This window comes from Rhinopithecus roxellana, chromosome 11 (genome assembly GCF_007565055.1).
Source record: "Rhinopithecus roxellana isolate Shanxi Qingling chromosome 11, ASM756505v1, whole genome shotgun sequence".
In the NCBI taxonomy this organism is placed as follows: Eukaryota; Metazoa; Chordata; class Mammalia; order Primates; family Cercopithecidae; genus Rhinopithecus; species Rhinopithecus roxellana.
In genome coordinates, this window is record NC_044559.1 from 80,585,180 (window position 1) to 80,601,758 (window position 16,579).

At 48.8% G+C, this 16,579-nt stretch overlaps 2 protein-coding genes across 7 annotated transcripts in view; both read right to left on the reverse strand.

The window, feature by feature from the left end:
- Positions 1-425: 425 nt before the first annotated feature.
- LOC104676508 (cytochrome P450 26C1) lies at positions 426-9,659 on the reverse strand. The gene is made up of 6 exons (XM_010381329.2): positions 9,013-9,659; positions 8,252-8,476; positions 7,489-7,764; positions 5,998-6,153; positions 3,684-4,013; positions 426-1,699 (listed from the first exon to the last, which is right to left on the reverse strand). Exons 1-6 carry the CDS (start codon positions 9,556-9,558, stop codon positions 1,322-1,324), a joined length of 1,911 nt encoding a protein of 636 aa, XP_010379631.2. The 5' UTR covers positions 9,559-9,659; the 3' UTR covers positions 426-1,321.
- A 1,449-nt stretch (positions 9,660-11,108) lies between these two features.
- Positions 11,109-16,579, reverse strand: part of EXOC6 (exocyst complex component 6) — a 224,817-nt gene continuing 219,346 nt past the window's right edge. For 5 of the 6 annotated variants that reach the window (XM_010381328.2, XM_030940528.1, XM_030940529.1 and 2 more), the window contains 2 exons: positions 13,574-13,686; positions 11,118-12,379 (listed from right to left, as the gene is read on the reverse strand). In XM_010381328.2, the coding sequence (XP_010379630.1) occupies positions 12,247-12,379; positions 13,574-13,686 (246 nt within the window). In that variant the 3' untranslated portion in view covers positions 11,118-12,246. Of the gene's footprint in view, positions 12,380-13,573; positions 13,687-16,579 lie in introns of all 6 variants that reach the window. The other variant, XM_010381327.2, reaches the window with a different exon arrangement.

Genomic DNA, 16,579 nt, shown 5'->3' on the forward strand with positions numbered 1-16,579 from the left:
CCAGCACTTTGGGAAGGCAAGGCAGATGGATCACTTAAGCCCAAGAGTTTGAGATCAGCCTGGGTGACATGGTGAAACCCCATCTCTACTAAAAATAGAAAAAAATTGCTAGGCATTGTGGCACGTGCCTGTGGTCCCAGCTACTCGGGAGGCTGAGATGGGAGGATGGCTTGAGCACAAGAGGCAGAGGTGGCAGTGAGCCGGTTGTGCCACTACACTCCAGCCTGAGCCACAGAGGAAGACCCTGTCTCAAAAAAATAAAAATAAAAATAAGGTCCCTGAAACCTGGAGACAATTCACAGCCCAGATTCCGGGGTTATACTCAGAGAGAAGTCAGGGCAGCCCAGGTCCCAGGCTGCCCAGCTCCCAGCCCCTCTCTGGGTATACTCTGGAGTGGGTCCTTCCCTGGCCTCCTGAACCCTGCACCCTAGTGCCTTTCCCCCAGGGAGTAGCTGCCCAGCTAAGCCCTAGCCTCCTCACTCAACCGCTCCCAAGACACTTAATTTCGTGGCCTTCCTATTTTTGGTACAAATATCTCAAGCCTCTCTAATTATGTCTCAACCTCCCATGAAAATAATCCAGCATTGGAGACGTGTTGGTGTGCCTATTCTCCTCTGTATACATGAAGAGTAAATGCGTTCTTAAAGTAGGAATTTTTCCTTTTAAGAAGTGGCCAGCAGAATCCGGTGACCTTGAGCCCTTTCGAGCCCTGGAAGTGCCCACAGTTCCGAGTTTCCGCCGAGACTGGCAGAGTGGCCAAGGCGGACAAGGCCAGAGGCCAGCTGCCAGAGGGCCTTCCGTCGGGCGTCCTCTGTGTGTTTTTCTATGGCCCAAAGCCAGGCCAGGGTTGCGCCCACGGCGTCCCCGCTTCCTTACAAGGGTTGCAGGTCCCACCGCGCGCGTGGGGTCTCTGCAAGGTTCCCGAGTTGCAATATCCCCACTCCCCTATCACCCCTACCCCGCCTTCCCCCATTCATGCACCCTCCCTGGATTGGCTCGGGAAGGGGAATCCAAGCAGCAACTCGTGAGGATCTATCTATTTCCTCTATTCCTGCTTGGCCCACGACATTTTCCTTCCTCTGGGCGCGGAGCGCAGAAGGCAACTTCCCATGGGCTTAGATGCTTCTCTGGCGCTGCAGCAGTGGCTCGCGCTCCTCCTCCCTCGAGTCCGGCACACATCCGCGTTTGGCGAACATTTGTTGAACGATTGTTGAACGAGTGAACTAGTGGGCGCGCTACGCTACAACGGGGAGCCGCAGATGGGTGGCGCTGCGTGCGCGCCACAGCCACCGGCCAAAACGTGTCCTACAGCGCAAGCATGTCAGAGGCATAGCCCATCCCCCGCAACCAAAGGCGCGAGGGGGTGGAAAAAGAGCCGCAGCCCGTCCACTGGATGCACGATGGGCACCGTCTGCATGGCGGGGAAGGCGGGTGTGGCCAGCTCCCAGCGCGCGGTGCGCACCAGCTCCACAGCTAGCAGCTGGAGCACGGCTTGCGCCAGCTCCTGGCCGAGGCAGCTGCGCGCACCGCCGCCGAACGGGATGTAATGGAAACCGCTGGAGGCGCCCCGCGAATCTTCGCGCGCTGCGCCGAAGCGCTCTGGGTCGAAGCCTTCGGGAGGGCTGCGGTACACCGCAGCCGTCTCGTGCGTGTCCCGGATGCTATACATCACGCTCCAGCCCTTGGGGATCTGGTAGCCCTGCAGAGAGGCGAGGAGACCAGCCTGACCACGAGGCACCTGGAAACGGGGTGCCCTGAACTTACCCTCCACCCTGGTGCTTTCATCAGGCTTCCAAAAACCGGGAGGAACCTGCGATTAATCCGGAAACAAGGAGAAAGCTCTGTGTTCCAATCTCAACTCCTTCACTGGTGAAATGTATGACCTTGGGCTAGATGCGCTGCCTCTCTGAGCTTCAGTTTCCTCATTGAAAAAAATGAGGGGAAAAATGCCCACTTTGTTGGTGAGGATTCAAATTAAGGACTTGGCACATATGAGTATTCAGTAAATGGTAACTATTAGTTATGTTCCTGTTTGGTTTTGTCTTTTTTTCTTCTGACCTTAGATCAGAAGACCTAAATTCCAGTGCTACATCTACCAGCTGCTAGAGTGGAAGAAATGCACATGACAATTCCTCGAGGTCAGTTCCATGGTGGAGCTCTCCTTTGCACTGAACTGAAAACTTTCCGTCCTTCCCATCCATCAGCTGGACAATAATGTTCAGATTTGGTACCACACTTTAAGAAGGCGCACATGAGAATCAAATTGGCCGTCCCTAAAATGCTCAAAGGCAGCTTTCATGTTCCCTCTGCCCACCCCTAGCATTTTCAACCATTTGGCTTTTTGATACGTCTTTCAACCCCTTGACTACACTGCTGCCCTCATATCAAGTTCCAGGGTGAATAAAAGTTTCTAACTGGGGAACAGAACATCTTGGAATCATCCCAGGAGCTCTCTCTCCTCTCTAGACATCAGTGTTCTCATCTGTGAACTGGAGGGTGGCTAAGACCCTTTCCTGTCCTCTGCTCACCTCCCTGATTCTGTGCTTCCCTAAGGTCTTGTAGGGCACTCCAGCGCCTGCAGAATGAAGCTTGCGTTCCAAGACTGATCCCACATCCAAGACACTTCTCAACATCCATCTTTGTCTGAATCTGCTCTCTCTGTAATGGGCTCTCCCATCCTAAACTTTCACTGCTCCAGTTCAGACTCCAGCTCTCAAAATGTGTTGCTGTCGGATCACTCTTTTCACACCACAAGTGGGCTGAGGCTGTCAGGCCCGGCCCCTTCCTCTCCAAGTGGAGCTCCTCCAGGGTAGAGTCCCAGTCCCTTTGATGCCTCCTGAACCCTGGCACGCAATGTGCCACAAATGTTCACTGTGGAATGCCCATCTTTGCCTGGAGCCAACCAGTCACCAAGCATGGTGCTCAGGGGACTGCAGTGACAGCCTTTCAGGCAAACACCCGCAGTTTGGCACAGCCAGAGCACCACTGCCTGAGGCCACCACCATACCCCCACAGCCCAGCCCCACCTGGATGGAGCGTCAGAGCTGGAAAGGACCAAGACAGCTTCCTTGCAGAGAGTAAACTGAGGCCCAGAGTGAAGAGGGAACTGCCCAAGGTCATACGGAGATGGAGTCAGTTCTAGACCTTAACCTTGCTCAGCCCAAACCAGCCTGATCAGAGATGAAGCGTCTACCCGGTATTTTAATTCCTCCCTCCCCTGGAATCTGGCCCCAGCCAAAGCCCTGGACGGGGGGCAATGAGGGATTCCTTGCTCTTGTGAGGGAGACAAAGGGGTGGAGTACAGGACATACTGAGGGGTTCTCTTTGTTCTCCATCCACACTCACTGGCTGGGAGAGGGTGCTGCACGGATAAAAGAGTGTTTTTATTCTAAAACTCAGCTCTCATTGAGTTGACCGTTCCGGACCGCTGCCAAAAGCTGAAGGGTATGAGATCCCTAACCTTGCCGGCTCGCCAGGCTATGCGTCCCTCAGTCGGGGATCCGGGGACGTGGAACAAGGCTCAGCCCATTTTACAGGACCGAAGGCTGAGGCTCTGAGAGCAAAAGAGGAGACAGCGCCGTCCGAGTCCCTCCGCCCTCCTCCCACCTGGGCGCCGCAGCAGGCGGCAGGAGGCAGGAGGCAGGAGGCAGGAGGCTGGCCATGGGCCGGTGCGGCGCACTTACATCGAGCTCGAAGGTGCGCAGCGCTGTGCGGTAGCCCCCAGACACCGGCGGCAGGAGGCGCAGCACCTCCTTGACCACGCAGTCGACGTAGCGCAGACGGCCCAGCGCCGCGAGGCTGAGGTCGGGCTCGCAGCCGCAGCTGGGCGGGGGCCCCACGCCGCCCCCCGCGGCCCCAGGCGCGCAGCCGCACGCGCGTCCCAGCCCCTGCGCCACCAACTCCTCCCGAATCTTAGCGATGGCGGCCGGGTGCTGCAGAAGCAGCAGGACGAGCGAGGTGCTGGCACTGGCCGTGGTGAAGAAGGCGGCGAAGAGGAGCTCCACAGCTGACTCCTGCAAGACAGCCCCGGGCGGCACTGAGTCTCCGGCGGTGGAGTCGCCCGGGGCGCTGACTCGACTGCCCCGTAGAGATGAAAAAGCACCCAAATTTACTATTGCGCAAAGCCAGGGGGCAGGGAAGTGCTATTATCGCCGCGACTGCGTGCACCGTTTTGAAGTCGATTAAATCCCAAGTCCGCCACTTGGGAAAGTCACCTACAGCAACAGGTAAAATTAGGATCTATCCACGCACCTTGTGATGGTTCCCAGAGAGAATGCGAGAACTTACTCTGTGCACTCTTCTTAGTGCTTTAAGCATATTCATTCATTCGGTTCTCACCTCCCCTCTGTGAGGCACAATTGCTGCTCTTGTTTTATGGAGTTGAAAACGGAGGCTCCAGAGAAGTGCTCAATGTCCCTATAGCTAGCACTCCCGGCAGGCGGGCTTAGGAGTCCAGAGCTCTTAACCACCTGGTGGTGCCGCCGCCAACCCCAGCGGAACAGCCTGACAATGGCTGCAGTGCAACAAAGGCACCTGCAGCGCAACAAAGTCACCTGCAGCAGCAGTGCCAGCCTCGTACCAATGTCGGCATCATGGTTTCATCCTCTCCCTACCGGAATGGTCCCAGGGAGTTACTAAAAGTCTTCCTGGTCTGCTCTGCCCAGGAAGGGCACGCGAGGGGCCTGGTGGCTTCATCCTCCAGGCTCCAATGCCCTGCCTCTGTCCTCTCAGGTCCCAGTGTCTTCCTTGCTGGAAGCACCCACCCTTTGTTTTATACACTGATTCCTGCTATCACAGGATAAACGTGTTCCTTCCCTTCCTGAACCTGGAGGACATGGGCTGTGTTTCGCTCACCACTGTATTCCCAGTCCCAGTGTGGAGCCCGGCACTGAATAGGTATATCATAATATTTGTGGAATGAATGACCTGGTTGCTCACTAACCCGCCCTGCCCCAGACAAGAGGGTAACTGGGATGGAGACTCTAGAGCCCCAGCATCCTCCCTGCCTGGCCCCTGATGTCCAGCCCAGAATTGAAGATTCCTGGCTAGTGAGTCCCTTCCTGAGAACCTGGAGGGTGCTGTCACTCCTCCCTAGTCCTGTCTACTCCTTTCTACTCCACTCCCCTTAGCCCTGAACAGTCCCTGTCCACCTGGCTCCCCCAGGACTCATGAGCCCATTGCTCATGTTCTTATTAGTTCCATTCTCAGAAAAGAAGCTAAAGCTGAGGCCCACCTTTCAGGGATGTCTGGTAGAAAGCGGGAAACTGAGGCCCAGAGAAAGGATGGGTGGGAGTTGCTTATGGAAGATTGAGGTCTCCCTATTTCTAACTTCCCCTCCCCCCAAGGTCTCCACTCCTTTTTGGGTGCTCAAGCAAGTCCTGGGCCATTCCAAAGCTTCCTACCTCCCCTCCACTTTGTGTGTGATATGTGTACAAGGGGAGGGGTCCTAATTCTCCAGGAGATCCACAGCAACAAGACAGACAGATAGAGGTGCCAGGTGCCAAGGTAGCTCATAGAAGGCGAGAGGTGATTTTGGAAGGAAGAAGGGAACTTTGAGGATGTGGAGTTTGATCCTGAGCCCCTTAGAGTTTGTAGAAAAAATGAATAATGAGGGCTTTGTAGGCAGGGGGACAGCAGAGGCAAAGGCATGGAGTGGCAGAGAAGGGCAGTGGGGGAAGGAATGGAGAGACAGCCGTTTGGGGCCAGAAACCTGCAAAGATGGGCCTAGCATTCTTGCCTTCAATTCTCCTACTGACCAGGGTGGTAGCTGGCTGAAGGCTCACCACTGTATTCCCAGTCCCAGTGTGGAGCCTGGCACAGCTAGTGACTGTGGCTGAGTCATTACTGGAACCCAGGTCTCCTCTTGCCCCTCATCTTGAGGACTGCCTGTGCCTCAAAGTGGGACTACACAGGATGTGGCTCTGGGGATGCAGCATTGGTGTAGGGACCTGCTGGGAATGCAAAAGAGGGGAGAAGGAGCGGCCTCTCAGCACCCACCTTCAGCTCCTGCATGGAGGGCTCATGGCCCAGTTCTCTTGTACTGTGAATGATCAGCTCCAGGGCATCACCCGGCTCTGCAGCCTTGTCCTCAAGAAGCTTCTCAGAAATGGCCCCCTCCAGGTGCTGATGCAGCTGGTCCCTTGCCCGGATGCCCTGAGAAGAAAGATGGGGCAAGAAGGCTAAGGGGGCCAGGCCTGGCCACTTACCCAGAAAACCTTCTCAGCACTGGCTCTGCCAACATCTTTGTGTTAACAGCTCCCCAGCTTAGCTCCTGGCCTGGCATATGGCTGGGCTCAGTAAATGGTCAGGGATATGTCCACTGTCCACAAACGCCATTCTGTCTTGATTATCACAAGCCTCCTCTAAGCCACAGCAGAGTTACTGTCATCCTGAGGAGAGGATGCTGAGGTTCAGAGAGGTCAAGCAATTGCCCAGAGTCACACAGCTGTCCATGTCCATGCCTGGCACAGAGCCCAGTGCGGCTAGGGTCAGCCCATTGCCCTTTCTCTGCACTAGGCTCAGGCTGGGGCACCTTGATGCACCCAGCAAAGCTCTGACTTAGAAGATACTATTGGATGTTGTAAGCATTAGCCTCTGTAAGGGCATGGGCAAGAGGGGATGCCTCTCCAGAGTTCAGGGAATAGCCACAGCAAAAGCATCCCCCACCCCCGGAAAGCACTGTAATTCAGCACTTGAGTTCCATAGTCAGAGGAGATGGGGTTCAAGTTTGTGTCTGCCCCTACTAACGGTGTGATCTTGGATAAGTCAATAAAATAAGTTTGGCCAATAAAATGAGAATAATAACACTTTGCAGGCTGCAAGGATTAGATCAGAAAATGTATCCACGGTGATCAGCATATAGCATGATCCTTTACACATATTATTTTTATGCAGGTGACTGAAAACCAGGGAATCAAACAGTGGGAAGTCCCAGAACAGGGGGACCAAAAGGCGGGATGGGGCATCCTAGCTGCTCTCGGGGTCCTGCCCATTGTTCTGAAGTTTGGAGAAGCAGAGGTTCACTGATCCAGAAACCTAGCGGATCCAGGGCTCGTGGAGCTGACGCCCAACCCCTTGAGTCCGGGGCTGGCGCCGGGCTGGGCCAGGGCGCATCTGCAGCCCTCACGCTCTCCTCGGTTCCACAGCCATCTGGGCTTCCGAATAAGTGATGGAGGCCGGCCCCAGAGGCGCCGCTGTGGGAAGAGTCGGACCCCAAACTCTGGCGGCTCGCACTTGCTCAGGCTGGAGCATGTAGCGGCAGGGGTCCCACGGAGGGCGTGTGGCCAGCCCCAGGTCACACCAGCGAACCAGCACAGAGGCCAGGCCCAGAGCCCACCGCCACGACGCCTCCCACCCCCGGACCTCGCCGCCGTTCCCCAGCAGAGGTGACGCACGCGCGTGGTGCGCCGTGGGCGTCCTCTCTGGGTCTGGGAGGCCCGTCTGCGCCGCGGAGTCTCAGAAGAAGGTGTGGAGCCCGGGCAGCCGTACCTTGCGCAGGCCACTGAAGGGAACGTCCAGAGGCAGTGAGAAGAGGTTCTCCACGAGATGCTCGAAGGTCCGGGCCAGCGTGGCGCACTGCGCCTGGTCTAGCCGCAACCCCAGCAGGATGCGCGCGGCCATGCGGAAGGTGAGCGCTTTGGCGGCGTCGTAGACTGAGACCGGCCCGCCCGCCGCGCACCAGGAGCGCACCTCATGGCGCAGCGCCCCCTGCAGGCGCGGCACGTAGCGCTCCAGCGCGGCGCGGCTGAACGCGCGCGCCAGGACCTGTGGGAGCGCGCGTGATCAGCGCTGGCGGCGGTCGGGCCTCCTCTGCTTGGCGATTCCGGAGTAGCCAGAAGGCCAGTTCCGGTCCTTTCCCCCTTTTCTAAGAGGCCCAGACCTAAACTTGCTGGCTTTTGCTTTCGCCATTTCCCCCAGTTCTGCTCTGATGCACACAGTCCCTCCCATCCATCCAGGCTCCAGCTGCCATCTCCTCTAAGAAGTCTTCCCTGGCCCCCCTCTCTAGGTCTGAGTCTCCAGCGCTTCTGCTATCACAGCCACGGAAGATGGGAGATGAAAGAACCTTTTAGCGCAGTCCTAACTCTGTAAACAGAAGCTGAAGATAACGGACCCGTCCAAGGCCACCCGCTGGTTACCAGGGACCTTGGTCAGGTTCACAGTGAATCCAACACCGGGGCCCCGGCTTGGCCCATGGCAGATGCTGGGGACTGCGGATCCGACCTTTCTACTACCCATTGCCGTTTCCACTCACCTTGCGCCGCCGCCGGTGTGGCTCGCCGACCGCACCAAGCAGTGTGTGCGAGCCCAGCAGGATGTGCGCGCTCTGTGGCCACTGGCTGCGCACCAGGCGGTGCTCGCCCAGCAGGATGGTGCGCACGTTCTCCGCGCCGCTCACGCGGATCACTGGCCTGCCCAGCAGGTGCGTCTTGAACACTGTCCCATAGCGCTCTCGGCGGGAACTGTGGAAGCGCGAGCCCTGCGAGTGAGGCGGAGCGTGGAGAGCTGGAACTTCTGGGCCTGGGCCGGGGATCTGACCCAGACCTCCCAGCTGCCTTTTGATCACAACTCTCTGTCTCTGGCTGGCGCGTTTACAAAACAAGATCCCCAGTGGGCCTGGCAACTACACTATGGGAATGTACATGCTCCTGTTCCTATTGGTGAGATGAGGAAACAGACTCAGAATGAAGACGTGAGCGCCCAAGGGCTCACAGCTGAGACAAGCCTCAGGCTCCTTTTCTATGCTTGCAGGACGTGCTCCTTAGACTCCTTCCTAAAACCCCTTCTGTTTACCCCCTGCATTGTGTCGGGGAGTTGCTCTGGGGAGAATTCCAATGACTTGAGGTCCCTTCGAGGGAACAGAGGAGCCAGGCAAAGGCGAGAGTTGTGCGCGCTTCCCGGGGTCGTGGGCGATGGGCAGGGACAAATCCCATGGGCATTGAGACTGAGGAGCGTCCAGTGGGAGCCGGAGGAAGAAGGGGCCGTATTAGCGCTCGGGGTCGAAGGACTGCTCACCTGAACTAACCAGTGCAGCGTTTCGCCGAATAAGGGCCAGCCCATGGAGCCCTTGGGCAGAGGCAGGGTGGAGGCCCGGTCCCGGCTCAGCATCCAGCGGAGGGTCCAGAGGTGCTGGGCCAGGCTGAGCAGCAGGCCCGCGCACAGGATAGCAGTGCCCGCCGCCCCCAGCACTGACAGGCAGCTCAGCCCCCAAGGGAACATGATGAGCCCGCGGGGGCCAGGCCGCTCAGAGCGCAGGGACAGAAGGGGACGCAAGAACCCGGGCGCGAGCAGTGCGCAGTGCTCACCTGTTCCGTCTGCAAAAGGCCTGGGGTTTATAAGCTCTGCCGAGAACTCCGTTCTAAAAACAGGCGGTGAAAGACGGTAGTGACCGTGCGCCCTTACGGAACGTGCCTTCCTCGAGGCCGGCGCACTCAGAACTTTCTCCCGGCTCCTGGGCCCAAATTGCCAGTCCCTCTCGAAGGTGCCCGCTTCCTCGGGAACGCTTACTCCCCGCTCCGCGGGGCACCTCCCACCTTCCCCCGTGCTCAGCACCCTTTGCATAGAAGCAGCTAAGGAGGGAGAAAGAAGAGCAACTCACCAGTGTTACCAACCTGGTCTGCAGACCCCCGCCCCACCTCTCCGTCCTCCAGTCGTTTAACCCTTCTTGGCCCACCCTGGACACGTTTATATAGATATTGGCTCCCTCCCTACGGACCGATCCCGGTTCACACAACGTGACGTGTCTTTGCATATTTAAAGCGCTCCACGCAGAGTGGTGATTGGAGGCAGTGGGCAGCGGCGCACTCACGGAGGGGCTCTGAGTAGGGAGTGGCAGGCGCTGGGGGGCTTGAGCTGGGCTGGGGGCTCGCTCCGCACGCGTCCTCGGGCGGGGCCTGCGGGTTCGCGCCAGAGCTTCCCGGCTCTTCTAAGCGCTCGGAAAGTGGGCGAACCCAACGCGCAGAACTGACCCGGGCTTGCGCTCCACAGCGCTCCTGGCCCATCCCCGGCTGCTGGCTCTCTCTTCGGTCCCCGCCTTCGAGCTTCTAGGTGCCCTTCTCTCGCCACTCCAAGGTGAAAGAACTGGGCTTTTCTCTCCTTTGCTCCAACTATTTCAGGGAAACTGCAGTCGTCGACGCCTGCATTGGCATCGCAAAAGCCCACGAGGGATAGCGCAGCCGAGATTCTCCGACAGCTCCCCACCTCTCCCGGCTCTCTGATCTACCACATCAGCTATCCTTCCAAAGATGGTAATTCCACTGCTGCCCTAGGCTTCATAAAGACGTCCTAAGCCTCCAGAAGCGGATACCCAAGAGCACCTTTCCGGTCTCAAGGACTGAATTCATCCTTCCCTGCACATCCTTCCCTCCCTCCCCCGAGTTTGCCCGACGACTCTTGTCAATCTACACTGCTGCGTTCTGGGCTTTGTGCTTCCCATTCAAGGGTTCCAAATGCCTCAGGACTCACTCGTCCTTGTCCCTACAGCGCAACCTGGGGTGTGTGTGGAGGGTGCTGGGTGTTTATATTATTGAAAAGAGGAAAGAGGACCGACAGTGGTCTGCTCCAGGTAGTGCAAAGGCGGTATCTCTCTGAATCCTGGGACGTCTCAGCCAAAGCAGGGGAGACACCCTAAGTACACTGGAGGGTTGGGTAAGGTGCGAAGGACAGCCCCATTCCGGTCTTCAAAGAGAGCTAGCTGTTCACCGCTCCTCTCTTCCAGATTTCCCTGTGCCTGAAGAAGTACTATGCTTTTCATGTAGTATTTTAAAAAACATTAAATACTTTGGATTAAGAGATGATCAAGAAAACAAGTGCGCATATATATATGTGTATATATATGTGTGTGTACGCACATATAGGTGTGTATATATATGCATGGTTACTATAGCTGTACGTTTAGTACCGACTTTCTTTGAACTATATTTGAACTAAGCCAAACTATATATATATATATATATATATATATAGAGAGAGAGAGAGAGAGAGAGAGAGAGAGAGAGAGAGAGAGAGTGTGTTTTGGTGCCACTCCCATTCCAATAACTAGGAAATAATATGCCTTTTCTCCAGGAAGCACTTGTTTTAAATCAGTAAGCTCTGAATAGACAAAATAGTAATGCATTTTCAACAACTTGCTCAATATTTTTAATATTTCATCACAAAATCCAGAGATGTACGTATAATTCTTTACACTTATTTTACAGAGTCAGGCATAGTTTCTTACAGGCCTAAATCCTGAAAAGGCAAAGGGAGGATTCAGCATAAATACAACAAAGGTATAATAAAGACTGGATTTATATTGTCATTTGGACCACGGAAACGTACACAAAGGAAAATGTACATTTGTTTTAGGTTTTCCAGAGTTCATTTGGTTTGGCTTGTTTCCACAATGAGGATACAGTACTGAAATCTGCTATTTGAAGAAAGTAACCTGACCCCTGTGGTAACTTCTGTGTGCAGGAACCATCTACCCTCGCACAAACTGCACCTGAAGTGGTTAGCCCCATTTAATTCCTGTCCTCTCTTTTAACTGGAACCAAACCAAACCAAACAAATCCAGAATGGGGTCGGCTACAAGCAATATAGTTAGAAATATTAACCCTGATGAACAGAAACAACACTGCATCTTTAGAAAATCCAAAACCTTTTGTTCATATTCAGAACGATTAAATTAAACCACCCAAGTAGAACAAATAATTCACATTCTTACTGAGTTAAATCAAGTTTGATTTCAAGAAGCTTTAAAGATTTGTCTATTTCCCCTTCAGAATTAGCAGAATTAGAAATTTTGGTCTGCTTAAATCACAATGAGGTGAAAATAAAAGCTAAAAGTCAGAAAATGGTAGTGAAAAACTACCGTATCAGACATGATTGAATTCCAAAGCCATATACTGATCAAAAAGCAGATTATCATTCAAGTCTAAATAGAAAAAACTACTTATGAGTAGAGGCATACGTTTTTCAAATGTATTTGTAATCAATTTCATGTACAATATGTGACAATTTATGTTTTACACTTTTGCATTTTCCCCTAAAAGTGAAAAAATGGTCATTTTTTCCATATATAAAATAGTATTCAATTATTTAAAAATCCATACAAATGACATTTATTACTATTTCTTGTTTAAGCCCTCATGTATCTTCTCTATTGTATTTTTGGATTCTGTAAACAAATTACTATATCATGACCAATACTTGCTCAAGATCAATGTTGAATCATGGATTTGGTGTCACTGAGTGCAAGCGACGTGAGGTCTACGTGTGCTGGGACATACCATTCACCAAACTTCTCAGCTGTTTCACGACTGTCTCTATCAACTTCTGTTTGTCTCGATCATTCTTCCTGAACTGAGCAAATATATTGTTCTTTTTGCTAGTATCCTTCATCCTAGAAACATATGTGAATGAAGCAGCTTAGTAAAAGAAAATTAAAAGCTAAGCTGTCACAAGTAAAATATCTCGGCATGCTCTGAATTATCCCACACTAATCCTATGCTTGAAAAATGTAGTTCAAAGAAAGTAGGTTCTAAATAAACATACAGATATAGTAACCATGCAAAAAAATAGAAGCTTTATTTTACATTCTATATTAAGTGGTATTTTTGCATTAGTATATACATCTAAAATATGCTAGGTTTGCTACTATCATACTATTTTCTAACATTATTCCACAAAGTATGCTAAAATACACACCCTGTATAGACTCAGCTAATCATATTCATAGCAAGATAAGGTGAAAGGAAAATAACATTAGAAAATGTAAAATAGCAATTTTTTGCCTCAGTTGCACTTCATGACATTGTAAAATAAATTTACATTTATTTTAAACACTTCCTCTTGTCCTTTCACATCAAATTCACTATAAATATTTTGAAATACAGGAAAATAATAACAATTTTAATTTAAAAGCTGAAAATTTTAATAGTGATACTTTTTTATTTTTATTTTCTTATCCAGCAGCCCCCAGAATCACAGCAGATTCAGAGGGCCTCCCAATAGTGATATTTTAAATGAAATATGATTGAGTAAAGAAAAGGTCTGTCACATAATGAGGGGGAAAAGTTAACACCTAAATTTATGTTTAGTTGGACAAGATGCATCAGTAAATCCTATTACCTCAGTTTTTACTGTATTGCTTATTTCAAATCACATATTTCTCTACCTGCAAAGAATCCAAGTCCACAATGCTGAGATTTAGATAACACTGGTGGCAAACATTCCAATTCCTGGTCACATTTGACAAAATACCTTCTTTCCTGAGTTATAGATTTTTTTTTTTTTAAAGAAAGCTCCAATTGTCACATCCCCAGTAAACATATTTCTAAGGTCAATTAAGCTTGCAATTCTGGATACAAAAGGAAAGATGTTTTGTTCACATCAATATAAACAGCAGTTGCTTATGAAATGACACCAACTCTGAAGGGCAAGAAAGAAAAGCTTATTTTTTGGTCATTAAACTAGAATGAGCTTTTAAGCTCTATCTAGACTTTTCTTTTTTGACAGAAATCTCTAGTTCTTTAGTTTATCACTGAATCAAAAGGTGCTAAAATGTTATACAAAAAAGTTTTCAGAATGTACTCACTTCTCCAAAAGAGTAAGGGCTGTGTTTGGATTCACCCGAAGGTACTTAGAAGCTGGCTGTCCATAATCAGCTAGATAAGTAGACCAATCCCAAACCATAAACAGGTCAAGGAGCTGCGAAAGATGGGGGAAATGTTAAATCAACTTTTGATTATTTACCCAGTTAACATACAAATTATATGCTATCCTTGTTCTACTTTAATATAGCCTGCTTCTTAGATAGAACAGAATAAGGAAATTCATTTTTAAAACTTCATTAACTGTACTTTACAACAAAAATAGATCTTTTTACTTTGAAATTACTAAAAGTGCCAGGGGTTGTTTTCTAGTAAAATACTTCGTGTTTTCAAATAATTGTAAAATAATGAAAACAGTTAATATATATTAATCCTTGTACTGATGTATGAAAATTTTACCTTTACGCATTAGTCAGTACCCAGATGTAATTAATAAAGGTTGGCGCTACTAACCTGTATGAAGAATTTTAAAGAACTTAAATTGAATCTCTTTTTCTTAGAGGTAAGTATGTTTACCTTTCAAGGACGCTGTTTGCACCTAAGACTTTTTCCAAAGTAATTTAAACCAAAAGCTCAGATAATCTCAATTAAGTGCATTTAACAACCTCTGCTGGATTTTCTCTGGTGATGGATCCTCTGTAGTATTATGAAATGAGGGCTTCAGGATTCAGCCTGTTAACTCTAGGCTACCATTTTGTATAAACAAACAACAACAAAAAAGAAACCCTCTTGTTTCCCGTGGTGTCTTAAAATTGACTATTTACTTTATAATCTCCAGTTAGAATCATTGTCAAATATGGAAGTAATCTTTTAAAAGCAATGCCATGCCTAAACCAAAGCACCAAAGTCTTTATCCAACTTTAAAACCCTAATCCCCTTTAAGCCATTTAAAACCAACTTCCTATCCCCATTTGAATTGTTTCAGAAAGCTAAATGCTTTACTTACTACCTTCCTTTAGTTTTTATATTCTTTCTTTTTGTTTTAACTCACTTTATAAGTAAGGGGTCTTACTGGTTTTGCTTTCAAATGGAGGAAACATTTGCATTTACTCATGGGATACAAGAGACAACCACTGACTCTGAGAGGGATAAAACTCTGGGGTGATTAAAACCTCATAAAGAAAGGTTACCAGAAACTAGCTTTTCTTGATGAAGGTAAAAAACTTGACTCTTTCCCTATCCAATTTACAGGTATTAATAGAGATTTTCTTGCCACAGGCAGAAAATTCTATAATGAAAATATTAACTATGAAAAGCCACTCTATTTTCTTTCAGACAAGATACCATTCTAGGCCATACCAAAAGTTGAAACACTAGGATAGAAACTATACTGAGACAATGTTAAAGAATATACCGTCTGAAAAAGAAAAGGGAACTTACTTAAAGTTCTGTGTAATTTTTAACTGTGTTTGGCCACATTTTTCCCTCCTTTCACAAAGAGGAAAAGTTACTTTCATACACTCAGATGGTAAGAGCGTAAATTAGTATAACTTCTCTGGAATGTGATTCTGCAATGTGTTTAAGAACCTTATTAAAAATGGCCATTCGCTTTGATTCAGCAATCCTGCTTTTTGGAAAGCAACTTTGGGAAACAGAAAAAAAATTTTATGCACAAAGATATTAATCTCAAAAATGCTATTTGTGTTATTAAAAACTGAAAAAAGCCTGAATCTCAATATTAAGAGACTGGTTAAGTAGTGAGGTATATCTGTATTATGACTATCATGTGGTTATTAAAATTAACATTTATGAAGAATTTTAAATAACATGGGATAATGTTTATGATAAATGTTGCTACTTAAGTTACATAAAAACCCATCCAAAAAGACTGGAAGAGAATTTGCAAAAATGTTAAGGATGCCTGTTATAAGCTGGGCATGATGATGTGTTCCTGTAGTCCTAGCTACTCTAGAGACTGAGACGGGAGGATCACTTGAGCCCGGGAGTTAAGAGTCCACCCCGGGCAACATAATGAGACTTCACCTCTAAAATAATAATTTTTAAAAAAGAACGATTGTTATTTATGTGGTGGGATTAAGGTTATCTGTTATTTTCTTTATTTTTGTAATACTCTACAATGAATATGTGTTAATACTATAGTTATAAATAAGGTTTATATGTTTATATATTAAAATAAATTTCAATAATGAACACCCCTCACAGAGTTGTCAACAGAAGCCTCATTTTCAAGGATTCTTCTTTCAGGTGTTGTGTGTATTTGCACAACTGTGCATGTGCAATGCACAGTGTCAGCGGAAAGCAACCTCTTAAGGCTCTTTTTCTCTAGGCTGATTTACCCCCAAGCGGGAAAGGAGGAGCTGACTTAATGAATGAAAAACCCGCACCAACTCCAACTGTGAATACAGAATTGATTCTTTTACAGCACAAAACCAGACTGTCCTAGATAAAGAAACACTATGCTTACAATGTTCACATATGGTCAGATACTCATATGCAAATCTCTTATGTGCAAATCCCTAGAAATTACAGGAACCACACAATTAAACCTACCTGCCCATATGTAGACAAATCTATATGCTTTCATATTTACATTAATCTTTGTAAAAATATGTATAGAAATACATATTATACACAGTTAATTTACAGATATCTATAGAAATTTGCATGAATTTGGAAATTAATGGTTAAGGTATTAATTGCCAATGCAGATAAAAAGGTCAACAATCTAGATAAAATTCATTTATTTATTCAACATACATTGTCTGCCCACCTATCATGTGCTAGATACTGTGCTAGGTAGCAGAGATACAGTATTGGAACAAAACAAAATATCTTTCCTCAAGGAGCTTACATTGCAAGATAGGAATAAAGCAGTAATCTTTTGATGTTAACATGGAAGAAATTATAAAGAAAAGCTATTCACACAGAATCCTGGTAATTTAAACTACAGTAACACATGAGGAAGCTACTATCCTTTAATATAGAATAAGATAGAAGCCATTAACTTATATAGAAGCTGGTGACTGCCT